We start from the raw sequence: 19,098 nt of genomic DNA, 5'->3' as shown, positions 1-19,098 counted from the left end.
GAGCGGTTTGAATCACTGTGGAGAGTGGACGCGTTCTCTGATCGTTTTCGTTCTACCACATTGAGCATAGAAAAGTTTCTGTTTCTTTGTCAAGTTTTTTCTATTATAACAAAGAGTGTGATAATAGATAGTAAAAGTTATACGAAGGATAGTAGCCCCCGACAGGTGATCTTCCGAAGCCAGTCGGCCGCGAGTGCTGGAGGACGTTAGCGGAAAGCGTGGGTGGTGTGGCTTGGGTGGACGTTTCCTAGTGCGCGGTACGGGGGTAAACGAGGGGCACCCCCCGGGGAGGAACCCCTGAGAGTTTTTTTTAGTGTTTTAGTAAAGTTTGATCCGAATCCGGGTAATTAACGGTCTGTGGCTGGAACCATAAGTACCCGGATTCTCTTGCAGAGCGACATACGGGGAAAAGTCCGGAGAATTTCGGGACAAATTTTGGCCTCAAAGTTTCCGGACTAAAACAAATATTAGGATTTTAGGTTCGCCCTTTTAGGGACAGTTAGAGAATTGTGAGGATAAGCCAAATCCGAACAAATTTTTAGAAAATTCTAATTTTGAGGATTCCGAAAACTTCTGGTCCGTCGTGTGTGTACGGAAAGTTTCCGGACTCGCGAATTTTGAGGGTAACTTTGGGCGGGCGACTTCCGTAAGGAGCTAGGAAGCCCAAAACCCGAATTCTGAGTTAGTGAGAGTGCGTGTTTAGAGTATTAGGTTAGGTTATTTGCGAATCGTAGCGTGTGAGTGCGTGTAATGAGATTTATGTATTAGGTGATGGTTTTCCGGAATAAAGAAGGAAATATTTATTAAAAAAAAAAAAAAAAAAAAAAAAAAAAAAAAAAAAAAAAGGTTAGGTTAGGTTAGGTTAGGTTAGGTCAGGTCGAGAGCGGTTTTTACAGTCTAGGGTGTAGGACGGCATTTGCTTAGAACAGCGATTGAGAATATTTTTCAGTTAGCTTCTAGTGGTTAGTGTTTAGAGATAGTCGGTACGATCCTGCAGTGTCCTTTCTCGGATCCTGAAGTGCTGGAGAGGTCGTGGGCGTGGACGGGAGCGCACCAACGAGGAACCTAAAAAGTGAAAAAGAATTAATCATCAGAGCGTCGTTTGGCGGACTCTCCCACGCTTTGGCAACAAAGTGAGGGTCGAGCTCGACAAACGAGAGCCCTTTATACTTACCTGCCCTCCACCCGGCTTTGGTAACAAAGCTTTCGGACGTGGAAGGGTGTCGACGTGTTCCTCGGTGGTGCGTGGGCGTCTGTGGGCGACTCGCGGGTCCTGGTGTCTTTCGGGTGGAAGAAGAAGGCCTGCTGGAACGTCCTGAAAGAAAAAGAAAAAGTGTTTAGGGTGTTTAGCGAATTCGGATAGCTAGTGACTGTACAGCGATACTCGTTTCGTGCCGTTCTGCTGAGGGTGCCCGTGGTCCGTCCGCGGCTGTGACGAGGCGTGCCAGTGCTTAACGCGGAATCCGGGTATATCTGCAGAAGTTTCGTTTCAGAAGTTTCCGGACGAATCAAAGGGTTTCACTGTGGAAAGTGTCCGGAGACTTCGGTAGCGCGTTCGTTTCAGAAGTTTCCGGAAAAAGGGGAAAAAAAAGCTTTTAGAGACCCGGATTTGGAGGGTCGGTCTTCCAAGCCCTCGGGAAGAAGAATCCGGAAAAAAATTCAAATTCGGTTAATGTCCGGAAACTTTTGTTACAAGCTATTTAGCCCGCAACATAAATTTCCGGACGCATAAATTCTGCGAATTTTCGGAAGAATTAACTCCCAGGGAAGAAAAATAGGTTATAAAAGTAGGTTAGTGAAAACAAAATTGCGACTAGTTATTGTAAAAACGTGTGAGAGCGAAAAGTGTGCGTCGAATTAGAGCTTGAGCTAGAACATATATAGAATAAAGGTTAAATAATTTTGCCCGGTTAGGTCAGGTCAGGTCAGGTTAGGTGCGGTTCTGCGGGTCTCCCTCCCCCCGGCACGGGTGTCATATGCTATGCGGACGACACCCTGCCCTACGCCGAGGGGAGGACCTGGGAGGAGGCGGGACGCCTCATCGAGTCCGCCCTGGACTGCGTGGTTGGACGGATCCGGGGGATGGGGCTTGTCGTGGCCGCCGCAAAGACCGAGGCCATATGGTTGTACCAACCATCTCGGACGCGGCGGCCGCCCCAAGGATTCCGGATCCGGGTCGTGGATACCCTCGTCGAGGTCGGGCCCACCATGAAGTATCTGGGCCTGACCATCGACGGTCGCTGGCGTTTCGAAGAGCATTTCGAACTCCTGGCCCCCGACTCGAAAAGACAGCGACCGCGCTTTCGCGGTTGCTGCCCAATATCGGGGGGCCGCAGTTGAGTGTACGCCGCCTCTACATAGGAGTGGTGCGGACCATTGCCCTGTATGGGGCACCCGTGTGGCACCGCTCGCTTGAGGCCAGCCGACGCAGCGTCGCGCACTTGGAGAGAGTGCGGCGTCGGCTGTCCCTGCGGTCCATACGGGGATACCGCACCGTCTCGACAGAGGTGGCGGGCCTCCTGGCCGTGGTTCCTCCCTTCCATCTGGTGGCGGCGGAGCGTGCGATCGTATACCGGATCGCCTGCGAATCCCGCCGCCCCCCTGGGGAGGAGCTGACGGCCGCGGAGGAGGAGCAGTTCGAAGTGCGGAGACGCCAGGCCCGTGCGGACGTGTTCGAGCGATGGAGACGCCTGCTTGCGTCCTCGACGCGTCCGACAGTTCGGGCCCTCCTGCCCATGTTCGATACATGGTGCGGGAGGCGAGTGGGGTTGACCTTCCGCCTCACGCAGGTGCTCACCGGACACGGCTGTTTCGGTGAGTATCTGGTAAGGATGGGGCGGGAGCCAGCGGCGCAGTGCCAGCACTGCGGCGAGGAGGTGGACACGGCGCAACATACACTCGAGGAGTGCCCGGCTTGGGCCGGACCGCGCCGTGTCCTCAGAGCCGCGGTGGAAGGGTGGGACCTCTCGCTCCCGGTCTTGTTCGACCACTTGACCGGGAGCCAGAGGTCGTGGAAAGGGGTCAGACCAGGTGTGACCGTGCTTTCCGACCACACTCGTGGGAATCACATGGATCCATATAACAAAGAAAAAACCAAACACAAAAAATCTCCAAAAAAAAATAAAGACATTGAAGGATATCTGGAGGACACTGTTTTCGAGATCTCCGACACAACTCGCGAGGGAGGAAACATCGAAATGGACACTGAATCAATTACGATTAAAGAAACTATACTACCGCTACCTTATACCTCTACCCCTTATAAACCTGAGCGAGAGGATCCTAATAAGGCTTTCACTCCTAGCAGAGTCCTTGCGAGAAGTCCTACGAGCTCCAACGTCGCGAGTGGACCGTCTGTTGGAGTAAGTGGGAGGAATAGACAGAGCCCGACGTTAGGAAGACAGCGCTCGAGCTCTGCACCAGACGCAACTGAAGCAGTTGAAGAAATGGAAATTCTTCAATTTGAATTTGAACACGATAACCTCACACCAGAACAACAAAGGAAGAGGAAAAGGACTACTAACAGCACGGAAGCGACACCCAACACCAGCATAAGTGCAAACATCAAAACTCTGGCAGACGCACTCAAAGACCTCTCCGGTCTTGTTAAAGGACGGGACGGTATTAGACTAGAAGTTAAGTCAGCGGTAACTAAGACCATTAAGACCTATAATGAAATGCAACGTGCATTCAAAAATTCGAATATCAAAGAGCAACCGGAGACCAGCCGTGAATCGAATACCAGAACTACTCAAAGAAAAGCAGACGAAGCACAATGCAAGAAGGCTACGGAAACCCGCACCATTGGCACCCAGACCGGGAACCCCGAAGACTTAGACCTTGACGAGATGGAAAGCTGGAAGACCAAGGACATAAACTACGAAAACTTTAGCACCTTACAAGAAAGAAGGTGGAACAAATCTGTCTTCCAACGTACCACCATAAATAATGCTAACATATTAAGCATGAAAGACACAGATATAGCCTGCTTTGTACCTGCTGATTTTAAAGTGGACAAGGGTCCTACCAAGGCAATACTTGAAAAATATCAAGGCCAAGATGAGATGAAGGATCAAGATCCCTCCTTAGGCTCGGTTGTGTACCTAGTTGTTGCCACATGTCTACCAGGGAAGAAAGGTAACCCAGGCTCAAAGATCCTGGATGAAAAATTTATCTATCATCTGATAGATAGACCAAAAGACGAGAGCCCCATTAACCTGGAAACCATATTCACTGCGCTTAAAAAACTTAAGGACATAACACAAGAAAATGCCACACAAAAGATTGCGATCACGTACGATTCGCTGGATCCGTACCTGCTGAGAAAGATGATAGAGATCATCTTCTTAAACACTAAAATCGACGTCAGCATACACTGCAATCTATACAGAGGTGAAACTAAAAAGCCCCATAGTGGCGTAGAAACGGTTCTCGTTAGCAGTGAAACAAGAACATATGCCGAGACACTAAAGGCCTTAAAAAAACAATATAAACATCCACAAAGAAGGCTTCACTATTGCTGGAGTCAAAGCAAACAAGAAAGGTGAGGTATTAGTATCCATTAAAGGTGACACTACCAAAGCCTCCTGCCTCAGCACCCTAATTAATAATCGAATTACTGGAGCCAAGTCAACGGTGTTTAGTTCCCATAAAAAGGTGCTGCACCTGAAACAATTGGACGGCGATGTTACAGCCGAAGACATAAGCGAGGCTATTATAAATTCCATACCTGGTACGCTAGCTGAAAGCATTTCAGTGAAGGCGCTACGTCCAGCTTTTGCTGGAAGACAGAATGCAACGCTGATAGCGTCGACAACGGTAGCTGAGAAGCTACTATCTAGTCGAACCCTCCGAGTGGGATGGGGACTATGTCGTATCGTAGAACGCGAAGACATTACACAATGCTACAAGTGCAGAGACTTTGGACACACCGCAAGGTCATGCCAGGGGGTCGACAGATCCAAACTCTGCCGTCGATGCGGCAGTGACGATCACCAGAGCTCCCAATGCAACAATGCGGAGAAATGTATTTTATGTCAAGTGGAAGGGCACAGAGACGGCAGTCTGAAATGCCCAATTTATCGCAAGGCTCTGGAGGCAGCCAGACAACTAAAGAAACATAAAGAAAAAACGAACAAGAAAACCCCCTCTCAGGTTGGGGATATACCAATAGTTAAAAGCCCAGACAAGAGCCCAAACCAAAACAAATCTTAATACATTTTATACTTAACTATTTATACCTGGTTATATTTAAACACTACTTACCTGCCTATCTATTTATTTATTTATCTATTTATTTATTTATTTATTTATTTATTTATTTATTTATTTATTTATTTATTTATTTATTTGCTTGCTTGCTTGCTTGCTTGCTTGCTTGCTTGCTTGCTTGCTTGCTTGCTTGCTTGCTTGCTTGCTTGCTTGCTTGCTTGCTTGCTTGCTTGCTTGCTTGCTTGCTTGCTTGCTTGCTTGCTTGCTTGCTTGCTTGCTTGCTTGCTTGCTTGCTTGCTTGCTTGCTTGCTTGCTTGCTTGCTTGCTTGCTTGCTTGCTTGCTTGCTTGCTTGCTTGCTTGCTTGCTTGCTTGCTTGCTTGCTTGCTTGCTTGCTTGCTTGCTTGCTTGCTTGCTTGCTTGCTTGCTTGCTTGCTTGCTTGCTTGCTTGCTTGCTTGCTTGCTTGCTTGCTTGCTTGCTTGCTTGCTTGCTTGCTTGCTTGCTTGCTTGCTTGCTTGCTTGCTTGCTTGCTTGCTTGCTTGCTTGCTTGCTTGCTTGCTTGCTTGCTTGCTTGCTTGCTTGCTTGCTTGCTTGCTTGCTTGCTTGCTTGCTTGCTTGCTTGCTTGCTTGCTTGCTTGCTTGCTTGCTTGCTTGCTTGCTTGCTTGCTTGCTTGCTTGCTTGCTTGCTTGCTTGCTTGCTTGCTTGCTTGCTTGCTTGCTTGCTTGCTTGCTTGCTTGCTTGCTTGCTTGCTTGCTTGCTTGCTTGCTTGCTTGCTTGCTTGCTTGCTTGCTTGCTTGCTTGCTTGCTTGCTTGCTTGCTTGCTTGCTTGCTTGCTTGCTTGCTTGCTTGCTTGCTTGCTTGCTTGCTTGCTTGCTTGCTTGCTTGCTTGCTTGCTTGCTTGCTTGCTTGCTTGCTTGCTTGCTTGCTTGCTTGCTTGCTTGCTTGCTTGCTTGCTTGCTTGCTTGCTTGCTTGCTTGCTTGCTTGCTTGCTTGCTTGCTTGCTTGCTTGCTTGCTTGCTTGCTTGCTTGCTTGCTTGCTTGCTTGCTTGCTTGCTTGCTTGCTTGCTTGCTTGCTTGCTTGCTTGCTTGCTTGCTTGCTTGCTTGCTTGCTTGCTTGCTTGCTTGCTTGCTTGCTTGCTTGCTTGCTTGCTTGCTTGCTTGCTTGCTTGCTTGCTTGCTTGCTTGCTTGCTTGCTTGCTTGCTTGCTTGCTTGCTTGCTTGCTTGCTTGCTTGCTTGCTTGCTTGCTTGCTTGCTTGCTTGCTTGCTTGCTTGCTTGCTTGCTTGCTTGCTTGCTTGCTTGCTTGCTTGCTTGCTTGCTTGCTTGCTTGCTTGCTTGCTTGCTTGCTTGCTTGCTTGCTTGCTTGCTTGCTTGCTTGCTTGCTTGCTTGCTTGCTTGCTTGCTTGCTTGCTTGCTTGCTTGCTTGCTTGCTTGCTTGCTTGCTTGCTTGCTTGCTTGCTTGCTTGCTTGCTTGCTTGCTTGCTTGCTTGCTTGCTTGCTTGCTTGCTTGCTTGCTTGCTTGCTTGCTTGCTTGCTTGCTTGCTTGCTTGCTTGCTTGCTTGCTTGCTTGCTTGCTTGCTTGCTTGCTTGCTTGCTTGCTTGCTTGCTTGCTTGCTTGCTTGCTTGCTTGCTTGCTTGCTTGCTTGCTTGCTTGCTTGCTTGCTTGCTTGCTTGCTTGCTTGCTTGCTTGCTTGCTTGCTTGCTTGCTTGCTTGCTTGCTTGCTTGCTTGCTTGCTTGCTTGCTTGCTTGCTTGCTTGCTTGCTTGCTTGCTTGCTTGCTTGCTTGCTTGCTTGCTTGCTTGCTTGCTTGCTTGCTTGCTTGCTTGCTTGCTTGCTTGCTTGCTTGCTTGCTTGCTTGCTTGCTTGCTTGCTTGCTTGCTTGCTTGCTTGCTTGCTTGCTTGCTTGCTTGCTTGCTTGCTTGCTTGCTTGCTTGCTTGCTTGCTTGCTTGCTTGCTTGCTTGCTTGCTTGCTTGCTTGCTTGCTTGCTTGCTTGCTTGCTTGCTTGCTTGCTTGCTTGCTTGCTTGCTTGCTTGCTTGCTTGCTTGCTTGCTTGCTTGCTTGCTTGCTTGCTTGCTTGCTTGCTTGCTTGCTTGCTTGCTTGCTTGCTTGCTTGCTTGCTTGCTTGCTTGCTTGCTTGCTTGCTTGCTTGCTTGCTTGCTTGCTTGCTTGCTTGCTTGCTTGCTTGCTTGCTTGCTTGCTTGCTTGCTTGCTTGCTTGCTTGCTTGCTTGCTTGCTTGCTTGCTTGCTTGCTTGCTTGCTTGCTTGCTTGCTTGCTTGCTTGCTTGCTTGCTTGCTTGCTTGCTTGCTTGCTTGCTTGCTTGCTTGCTTGCTTGCTTGCTTGCTTGCTTGCTTGCTTGCTTGCTTGCTTGCTTGCTTGCTTGCTTGCTTGCTTGCTTGCTTGCTTGCTTGCTTGCTTGCTTGCTTGCTTGCTTGCTTGCTTGCTTGCTTGCTTGCTTGCTTGCTTGCTTAGTTAGTTAGTTAGTTAGTTAGTTAGTTAGTTAGTTAGTTAGTTAGTTAGTTAGTTAGTTAGTTAGTTAGTTAATTAGTTAGTTAGTTAGTTAGTTAGTTAGTTAGTTAGTTAGTTAGTTAGTTAGTTAGTTAGTTAGTTAGTTAGTTAGTTAGTTAGTTAGTTAGTTAGTTAGTTAATTAGTTAGTTAGTTAGTTAGTTAGTTAGTTAGTTAGTTAGTTAGTTAGTTAGTTAGTTAGTTAGTTAGTTAGTTAGTTAGTTAGTTAGTTAGTTAGTTAGTTAGTTAGTTAGTTAGTTAGTTAGTTAGTTAGTTAGTTAGTTAGTTAGTTAGTTAGTTAGTTAGTTAGTTAGTTAGTTAGTTAGTTAGTTAGTTAGTTAGTTAGTTAGTTAGTTAGTTAGTTAGTTAGTTAGTTAGTTAGTTAGTTAGTTAGTTAGTTAGTTAGTTAGTTAGTTAGTTAGTTAGTTAGTTAGTTAGTTAGTTAGTTAGTTAGTTAGTTAGTTAGTTAGTTAGTTAGTTAGTTAGTTAGTTAGTTAGTTAGTTAGTTAGTTAGTTAGTTAGTTAGTTAGTTAGTTAGTTAGTTAGTTAGTTAGTTAGTTAGTTAGTTAGTTAGTTAGTTAGTTAGTTAGTTAGTTAGTTAGTTAGTTAGTTAGTTAGTTAGTTAGTTAGTTAGTTAGTTAGTTAGTTAGTTAGTTAGTTAGTTAGTTAGTTAGTTAGTTAGTTAGTTAGTTAGTTAGTTAGTTAGTTAGTTAGTTAGTTAGTTAGTTAGTTAGTTAGTTAGTTAGTTAGTTAGTTAGTTAGTTAGTTAGTTAGTTAGTTAGTTAGTTAGTTAGTTAGTTAGTTAGTTAGTTAGTTAGTTAGTTAGTTAGTTAGTTAGTTAGTTAGTTAGTTAGTTAGTTAGTTAGTTAGTTAGTTAGTTAGTTAGTTAGTTAGTTAGTTAGTTAGTTAGTTAGTTAGTTAGTTAGTTAGTTAGTTAGTTAGTTAGTTAGTTAGTTAGTTAGTTAGTTAGTTAGTTAGTTAGTTAGTTAGTTAGTTAGTTAGTTAGTTAGTTAGTTAGTTAGTTAGTTAGTTAGTTAGTTAGTTAGTTAGTTAGTTAGTTAGTTAGTTAGTTAGTTAGTTAGTTAGTTAGTTAGTTAGTTAGTTAGTTAGTTAGTTAGTTAGTTAGTTAGTTAGTTAGTTAGTTAGTTAGTTAGTTAGTTAGTTAGTTAGTTAGTTAGTTAGTTAGTTAGTTAGTTAGTTAGTTAGTTAGTTAGTTAGTTAGTTAGTTAGTTAGTTAGTTAGTTAGTTAGTTAGTTAGTTAGTTAGTTAGTTAGTTAGTTAGTTAGTTAGTTAGTTAGTTAGTTAGTTAGTTAGTTAGTTAGTTAGTTAGTTAGTTAGTTAGTTAGTTAGTTAGTTAGTTAGTTAGTTAGTTAGTTAGTTAGTTAGTTAGTTAGTTAGTTAGTTAGTTAGTTAGTTAGTTAGTTAGTTAGTTAGTTAGTTAGTTAGTTAGTTAGTTAGTTAGTTAGTTAGTTAGTTAGTTATTTATTTATTTATTTATTTATTTATTTATTTATTTATTTATTTATTTATTTATTTATTTATTTATTTATTTATTTATTTATTTATTTATTTATTTATTTATTTATTTATTTATTTATTTATTTATTTATTTATTTATTTATTTATTTATTTATTTATTTATTTATTTATTTATTTATTTATTTATTTATTTATTTATTTATTTATTTATTTATTTATTTATTTATTTATTTATTTATTTATTTATTTATTTATTTATTTATTTATTTATTTATTTATTTATTTATTTATTTATTTATTTATTTATTTATTTATTTATTTATTTATTTATTTATTTATTTATTTATTTATTTATTTATTTATTTATTTATTTATTTATTTATTTATTTATTTATAGATCTATATACATATACTTACCACTTAGTGACGCCACCTGAAAATAATAAAGAAAGGAAAAGTTTTAATATCCTACAAATAAACTTAAATCACTGCAAGATGGCACAGGATCTGGTCGTACAAGCAGCCAACCAACACAAAGCCGACATAGTCATAATCTCTGAACCATGGTCTCCTCCCACTTATTGGTACAGTGACGGACATAAACACGCCTCAATTTGGATCCCCCAATCCACATATGGAGCATTCCAAAATATTAAAAGTCTATTCGCTAGTAAGGGCATTGCCGCAATTCAACTGGACTCTTACACTATTATTTCGTGCTATTTCTCCCCCAACACAACCATAGAAGAATACAAGGACAATATCTCACAACTAGAAAACTTCATACGCACTATTGATGTGAACAAATGCATCATCGCAGGAGACTTCAATGCCAAATCCCCGGCATGGGGCTCCACCTCACTGGATGACCATGGAGGAGCTATCATGGAGCTATGCAATAGCTACAACCTAATCCCTAACATTAGCCAAGGCTCTCACACTTTCGAAAGAAATGGCCACATATCACTGATTGATTTCATGTTATGCGGCACATACATGTCAGAATCCATAGCCTCCAACCGCATTCTGGAAGATTACACAGCCTCAGACCATCGATACCTGCTACATAAATTCCAGATGAATGAACCTAAAAAATCAAGAAAAGAAAGAAATATGAAAAAACTAAACGTCAAAGGATTCACTGAAATGTACGAACACATGACTAAAATCGCAAACCCGTACACCATCTCCACGGCCGAGGATATCGACGCATATATCCAGTCACTGGAAGAAATCTTTGTAGCCACGAGTCATGAACCACACCCGACCATGCTTAATCGAAAGGAAGTTTGTTGGTGGAACAACGATATAGGCAAACTCAGGAAAACTGCAGCTACCTCTCGCCGATCCCTCCAGAGAGCCAGAGCCAAGGGAAAACCTATGGAAGAAATATTAGGCTGCCTTAACAAATTTAAAAATGATAAAAAAACACTAAAATACGCGATTATCAAAGCAAAAAAGGATGCATGGACGACCCTAATTGACGGTGTCGAAGCAGATATATGGGGTAAACCGTACAAATGGGTGATGGGTACAGTATCGGGAAGGCCTCCGCCTACTGTTCTGTCTGACGTGGAAACTAAAGAAATCATTGATTCTCTGTTCCAAACGACTCCAGAACCTGAAGCGACGAACATCAGATCGGAAACTGGCATAGTCGATAACCCGTTTACTATAACGGAAGTGCTAGACGCTATAAAACTCGTAAAAAAGAAAGCCCCAGGGCCCGACGGCATACCCTGTGAATTAGTCAAACTACTGGGGTCAATCGCAGCACCACATCTTACACATCTTATAAACACATGTTACAACCTGGGATACTTCCCAAAACCATGGAAAAAGGGCAGACTGGTGCTGATTCCGAAAAAACCGGGTCAGGATGGCAAGGTTGGGTGGAGACCCCTGACCATCCTGTCCAACGTGTCCAAAATATTAGAATACTGCTTAAAAACCAGACTGACGGCCAAGATCCAATTTGAACCAAATCAATACGGATTCTGTCGAGGGAGAAGCACAATTCATGCGATTGCTGAGGTGATAGAACGATGGGATGAGGCCAAACCGAAACTCAGGCACTGCGCCATGATTGCACTTGATGTGCGTAATGCTTTCAACACAATCAAGTTTAAAAAACTAATTGAGGCCTTGAAACAAAGAAACCTCCCTGATAAACTTCTAAACATCCTTGTGAACTATCTGGAAGAAAGAGCCGTGGTCTACACTGATGGCCAGTGCCAAGAAAAAGAAACCAAAATCTATGCGGGAGTCCCTCAGGGCTCGGTTCTAGCCCCAATTCTGTGGAACATCCAGTACGATGGACTTTTAAAGTTACCTCTCCCCAGAGGTGTACACCTCTACGGTTTTGCTGATGATGTGGCACTCATTGTCACTGCAAGAGAGGGAATAGATCTGTCAAGGATTGCCACCGAAGCTCTCCTTATGATCAGCCACCGGTTCGAACAAAACCAATTATCATTGGCCCAGGAGAAAACCGAACTACTCTTACTTACTGGTAGAAAGTCCACCCGTGATATTAATATTAATATAAGAGACACCACCTTGGTACCACAAAAAAAGATTAAATACCTAGGAATGTTCTTGGAAGGAACCCAATACTTCACCGAGCATCTAAACTATGCAGCAAATAAAGCAGCCAAAACAGCGGGAGCTCTCAGTAGGATCATGCCTAACATCGGTGGAGGCACCTACCACTCTAGACTACTCTATTACAGGGTAGTCGAATCAGTGGTGCTCTACGCTGCTCCTATTTGGGCGAAAGCAGCAAACAGGATAACCAAATCGAGGATCATCAATAGAGTTCAGAAGATGGCACTATCAAGAGTTATTAGAGCATATAGATCTACGTCCCTTGACGCCCTATGTACTCTGGCGGGTATTCCCCCGCTAACTATACTGGCCGACGAGAGACGGCGTATTTTCTTCAAGGCAACGAAACTAGATAGGACCAACGAAGGTCTATATAAGGAAAAATTAAAAGAACTCAAGGATGAGGAAAGACATTCAACTCTAAGTCTCTGGCAAGATCGGTGGGACAACTCCGAGCATGGACGCAAAACATACACTCTCATCCCTAAGATAACGGACTGGATAGGATGGGGACCTCCAATTCTAGACTTTCATTTGACACAAATCCTCACAGGTCACGGATGTTTTTCGGACTATCTGGTTAGGATAGGCAAACGCAAGGACAACATCTGCATAGCCTGCACAAATAGAGAGGACAGCCCGAGACACACCCTTCTTGAATGCTCTGCATGGGACGACTTAAGAAATACGCTCATAAACGAAATAGGAACCATAGAATGGAACGACCTGATGGAAATTCTCAAAGACCCAAAAAAGATGCCAAAAATAAAAAAATACATAAATGACATAATGTCAATTAAGGAGGAAAAAGAACGCGTGATACAAAAAGAAGAACAAGCGGAACTAAACCGTAGACGAGCGCAATTCTCAAGAAGAAGAAGAAGATAGGATAATATGCGTCATTCATATTTAAACTATTTATTTATTTATTTAATTAATTTATTTATTTACTTATACACCTAATGTAATGTAGGAACTAAATTATTTAGTATTATAACTGTGAAATTGTACATACCGTATAATATAGACTAAGTACCAGCAGGATTAAGGGTTCAACAACCTCGTGAAGTAGTGCAAATAGACAAGTTCCGCGGGGAAGAGGTTCTCTTCAATTCTAGGGTTTAAGACATAGGTAATAGAGGAGGAGGGGTTTTTAGGGGGTACACAACACCGGAGTCCCTCACGACGTACGAAAAGTATTTTCCCCTCCTCGTTAAAAAAAAAAAAGGTCAGGTTAGGTTAGGTTAGGTTAGGTTAGGTTAGGTTAGGTTAGGTTGAGTCCGTCAAGTGGAGTAGCACGAGTCGGTAGTTTGTTGAAAGGGTCAAGAGCAAGTATTGCTAAACAGTAGAAAGGGGATAGTGTATGCCCGCGAGATTCTCTCGTGAAGTATACGCCGGTGCCGCGAAAGACGATAGAAGGGGTACTTGTTGTGCGGATCTCGACCCGAAAGTTCGTGTAGAGAGGGCTAGAAATAGTGTGGGATTTTCTCCACGGACTTTCGGTTTGGGGAGTGGCCCACAAGTTTCCGGTATATTCAGATTGATCGAGAATTTCGCGAAAATAGTAACGGGGCGAACCGCATTCCAGTGAAGGATCGACGGGCTACCGGAATAGTTTTCGAAAAGCGAAAAAAAAAATTTGGAAAAACTTTCCGAACAAAGACTAGTCTTTGGCCCGAAAGTTCGTGTGGAGCGGGACGAAGGTTAAGTGCAAGAAAATAGGGTGCTACCGTCGAGGTCGCGAGTTACGAAGGTTCGTGAAAGTATTAAGAGTGGTTGGGGTACGAGGGGATAGAAATTAGGTTCCGGCCGAAATTTCCGGACTCGTAGTCCGACGGCAAAAACTCGCGCCGTAAATTTCCGGACTCGGAGTCCGACGGCAAAAGCTCGCGCCGTAAATTTCCGGACTCGGGAGTTAGTGTGTGACGGCTAGGAAAAATTGTCGGGCGGAAAGTTCTGGACTGTTCGCACGGATTCCATACGGGGAAAGTCCAGGGATTTTGTACGCGGCGAGGATTGAGGTAACACCTTCGAAAGGAAGTGAGGTGAGACTGCCGAATAGATTTAACTGCGGGCGTTTAGGTATAATTTTTATAGGTTATTAGTAGTATTAGGAAATATTTGTAATGTAGTTGTAATAGTTAATAATTTAGTACCTAAGAATAAAGGAGGAAATTACATTAAAAAAAAAAAAAAAAAAAAGGTTAGGTTAGGTTAGGTTAGGTTGGGGACCTAGGGATATGGGGCTCTCCAATGGTGACTCTGATCTATTGGAGGGTATGACTACAGGGGTGGTGGTCCATATCCTAAACCCTCTTGCTCCACCTCCACGTGGTGGTCCCTGGGGCACACTGCGGTGTGTGCTAACGGAGCGAGGGGTTACACAGGCACTCCCCGCTCTTTTTACTGCGTGCTTCTCACGCAGAAGGGCAGTGCCGGTGTACTGAGTGAATGTGTATGTATACATGTGTGTGTGTGTGGGCTGTGGCCGACTCACGGTGGATATTCCTCGTAGACTAAACAAGGGAGGAGTAGTAGCCTCCCGACCGGGGCTGAGGGATATGTCTGTACCTGACCTCTGTGCGTGGTAACACGTGCATGTTCAATGTGGGAAAACCGCTACCCTCAGCTGTCTGGAGCCTATGCGGGGGTTGAAGTCGTGAGATCGGGCGCAGGGATGGAGGATTACCTGGCCAGTATTTTCTCATACCCTGAGCGCTGGGGGGTAAACCAGCGCACCGTCTAGCCTGAGGTTGGGGGAAAATCCGGTTCGGACCCGGTGCCTCCCTTCGATAGGGGTGACGATAAACCTTTAACATAAGAATGGCGCGGGCCTATCCCGTTTGACCTTCAATTAGAGTCATTAAAAACACATTGATAGGCTTGGCCAGCTGACAAGTCGCCTCTCGACTTCGATGTGGTTAACTAGGGCAAAACTCCGGCGGGGATAGTATCCCTACTGCGGTAGGGATCCCATGATAGGCGAACCGTCGTAATCTAATGATCACTTTAGCCATGGCAGGCATTACAAATACAAATAAAAATAAGAACAATAAAAAATATCCAAAAAAAAAAAATATTATAGACGAGGCATTAGAAACATCTAAGCTTGAGAGCAGTGTCATTAATATCTCCGACAGCACGCGGGAGGGAGATCACTTAGAGGAAGATAAGGCAGCAATGTCTCCTTACCTTCACACCTCCACCCCATTCAAACAGGTAGGTGAAGAGCCGGTCAGTGCATTCACTCCGAGCAGAGTGCTTACTAGGAGCCCAACAAGCTCAAATACAGCGAGTGGTTCGATGGATAAACTAGGCAGACAACGTTCGAGCTCGGCCTCGGACGTAATTGAAGTGGTGGAGGACACAGAGTTACTCCATTTTGAATTCGAACACGAAACCCTTTCTCCGGAACAGCAGAGGAAAAGGAAAAGGACTTCAAATGTGACTGAAGCTATGTACAATACAAACGTCGGAGCAAACATCAAAACGTTGGCAGAGGCACTGAAAGACCTGTCCTGATTGGTGAAAGGGAGAGACGGGATCAGATTAGAGGTAAAGACCGCGATAACCAAAACAATAAAGATTTTCAATGAGATGCAGCGAATGTTCAAGAATTCGACTACAAGAGACCTCTCCGCTAACAGACGGGGACGACCCACAGAGGAATCACCGAAAAAAACTGATGTACTTACCCAATGCCCTACACAGGGTACAAAGTCCCCGGAGTCTCGCACAATCGGCACTCAGACTGGAAGCCCTGACGAATTTGATCCAGAGGAAATGGAAAACTGGAAAAACAAAAGTATGAACTATGAAAACTTCTGTATAATTCAAGAAAGAAGATGGAGTAAGGCAATATTCCAACGCACAAGCATGAGTAACGCAAGTATACTTAGTGTCAAAAACGCTGATGTAGCCTGCTTTGTCCCGGCCGATTTTAGTGTAGACAAAGGGACCAGTAAGGCCATACTAGAAAAATATCAAGGGATAGAAGAAATGAAGGAACAGGACCCTAGTTTAGCCTCAGTAGTCTACCTGGTCGTAGCCACCTGCCTGCCAGGTAGGAAAGACAATCCAAGCTCCAGGATACTAGACGAAAAGTTTATTTTTCACTTGATAGACAGAGACAAAAATGGTAGCCCCATAGATCAGAAGAATATCTTTGAAGCTCTGAAAGAACTAAAAAATATCTCTCTAGAACATGGTAGACAGAAGATCGCAATAACCCATGATATGATAGACTCATACACGTTAAGAAAGATGGTGGAGATCATATTTACAAACACTGAAATCGAAATCACTATTCACAGTGAAAAGTTTAAAAAAGACGTTAAAAAACCTCGCCCGGGATATGAAACGGTTCTTATTGATACTGGCACTAAGACCTTTGCCGAAACATTGAAGACTCTCAAGAAGGAGATTAACATAGATAAGGAAGGATACTCTGTATCAGGTGTGAGGTCGAGTAGAAATGGTCAGGTTCTGGTCGACATTAAAGGGGACTCAGTGAAGGCAACAAGTTTTAGTAAACTCGTAAACTCTAAGATAGCGGGGGCCAGAGCTTCATCAGGACCTAAAAGGACGATTAACAAGGTACTCCACCTTAAACAACTAGAGGGGGACGCTACAGTCGAGGATATAAAAGAGGCCGTACTAGTAGCCCTACCGGAGACCATCACGGAGGACATAATGGTGAAAGCTCTCCGCCCAGCATTTGCGGGTAGGCAAAATGCCACCCTCATCGCCCCAACAGCAATAGCGGTAAAACTTCTGGAAAAGCGCTCCTTACGCGTAGGCTGGGGGTGGTGTCGAGTGGTTGAGAGAGAGGAGATAACACAATGTTTCCGATGTCGCGAATTTGGGCATATTACCAGAAACTGTCAGGGCCCCGATAGGTCGAAACTCTGCAGACGATGTGGAGCAGAAGGACATAATGCCACCCAATGTAGTAATCCCGAGTAATGTGTGGTATGCTCGGTTGATGGACACCGGGACGGCAGCCTTAAGTGCCCTGCTTATCAAAAGGCACTCGAATTACGTCGAAAATATAAAGACAGAGACCCTGATAAAGAAAAAAATAACAGAGAGAGAAACGTAAGAACTGAATCAACGACTGTACAGATAGGACAATCACAACAAACCGCATAGTACTACAAACACATATATATGTTTACATAACTCCATACTTACTCATACCTACCTTCTAGATAACTCTACTTATACTTATCTTACTCTGATAACTCCTATTCACTCCAAATGGAACAGCAAGACGGTAACGCCACCCTAGAAAAAAAACAAATTAAAATTAAAATGTTACAAATAAACCTCAACCATTGCAAAAATGCCCAGGAACTTCTCACCCAGTCAACAGAACAATATGGGATAGATATAGTTTTCATCTCCGAGCCTTGGTCTCCCCCATCGTATTGGTTAAACGACGGACATAAGTGCGCATCAATCTGGATACCACAACCTACAAATAAATTCAAAAGCATTAAAAGCCTGTACAAATCTAAAGGTATTGTAGCAGTTCAACTAGACGACTACACCTATATTTCATGCTACTTCTCCCCTAATATAAGCCTTGAGGCCTACACTGAGGGAATATCTGAACTGGAGAGATTTTTAGATACAATCAGAGTAGACAAATGCATCATAACTGGCGACTTTAACGCCAAGTCTCCGGCTTGGGGATCAAATAAGTTAGATGACCATGGAACAATAGTAATGGAAATGAGCAATAACTTCGGCTTGATACCAAAAGTTAGTTCGGGTTCACACACCTTTGAGAGAAACGGACACTGCTCTACAATTGACATCATACTTTGCGGAACAATAGCATACAACTATATTACCTCCAGTCATATATTAGAAGATTATACGGCCTCCGATCACCGCTACCTAAAACACGTATTGACAATGGATACAACAAACAATACTAGATGTGAGAAGAAGGAAAAACTTAAACTTAATATTGAAAGATTCACCGAAACATATAAACAGTACACTAAGATTGCCGACCCCTCCAAAATCTCATCGATAGAAGACATAGACGCCTACATAAATACGATCACAGAATTATTTGAAACTACTTCATATACGTTACAACAATCAGTGGAACGAAGAAAAGAGGTATGGTGGTGGAATCCGGAAATCGCTGCCTTGAGAAGAGCTTCCATCAACTCTCGTCGAGCATTACAGAGAGCTCGTACCAAACTTAAAAAACACCCAGAATGGTCAAACGAGGAGGTAGTCAGATGCCTAAACAGTCACAATAATAACAAAAAGTTACTTAAACACGAAATAGCAAAATCCAAAAAGAAGTCCTGGTCCACACTTATTGATGACATAGATACCGACATCTGGGGGAAACCCTATAGGGCGGTAATGGGGAGGGTGGCTGGTAAACCCCCACCAAGTATGCTAACAGAAGTACAGACTGGAGAGATCATTAAATCTCTCTTCCAAACGACACCCGATCCAATACAAGCTCCTCCAAAAAATGACACGACAGACACACAAGACGCCTCCGATCGTCCCTTCACTGAAGAAGAAGTACTGAGGGCAATGAAATCGGTGAAAAAGAAGGCCCCCGGTATAGACAGGATACCATCAGAGCTGGTGCAACTCCTCTCAAAAATTGCTCTGCCACATGTCACACAATTGATAAACACTTGTGTTAGATACACAACAACCGCAACTAGATCGCGCTCCGGTCGGCGTGACCGAAAAGGAAGAATGTGTACAAATCTAGAGAATGAGGCACACCGGGATCCGAGACGCGATTGTAACAGAGTCTACGCCTGACTATACATACGAACAGTCATAGACAACCGTGCGTGTGAAATAAGCGACAGTCAAATGTAACGACGAACAAGTTCTTGTGAACAATAAATGGTGTCTTGTCCAATACATAACAAGAAGAATGGCGACGAGGATGGGATAGACGGTATATCCTGGGAAGAATACGTACGTACCATACAGACTACGCAGTAGCTAAATCGCGCACGCCACGTGGCCTACAGGCACGTTAAAATTTTACGATACGCGGCATAGAGAGGTGGAATTACATTGCTACACACGCCACACCGCAAAGATTTTCGTTGAAAGTGCATTCCAACGAAAATATCCATTTCATACATTACATACATACGGAATTGATACATACTTAAAATGGCGGAACCACGTGTACAAGCCGCGCCTCAAGCGTGTCCAAACGTACAAGCCACGTTCAACATTGAACCGTACGAACCATCGATAAATTGGAAAAGATGGGTGAAACGCCTGGAAGGGG

General features: G+C 43.6%; 1 protein-coding gene across 1 annotated transcript; it reads left to right on the top strand.

The window, feature by feature from the left end:
• Nucleotides 1-17,060: 17,060 nt before the first annotated feature.
• Nucleotides 17,061-18,611, top strand: LOC143219880 (uncharacterized). The gene has a single exon (XM_076445688.1). The coding sequence runs from the start codon at nucleotides 17,061-17,063 to the stop codon at nucleotides 18,609-18,611; it is 1,551 nt and encodes a 516-aa protein (XP_076301803.1).
• Nucleotides 18,612-19,098: the final 487 nt, after the last annotated feature.

This window comes from Lasioglossum baleicum, unplaced genomic scaffold (genome assembly GCF_051020765.1).
Source record: "Lasioglossum baleicum unplaced genomic scaffold, iyLasBale1 scaffold0087, whole genome shotgun sequence".
NCBI lineage: Eukaryota > Metazoa > Arthropoda > Insecta > Hymenoptera > Halictidae > Lasioglossum > Lasioglossum baleicum.
This window is presented reverse-complemented; position numbering and strand designations above follow the sequence as displayed.

Coding starts and splice junctions, on each gene's coding strand:
- LOC143219880 (XM_076445688.1), top strand. CDS start 17,061: ATGGAACAGCAAGACGGTAACGCCACCCTAGAAAAAAAACAAATTAAA.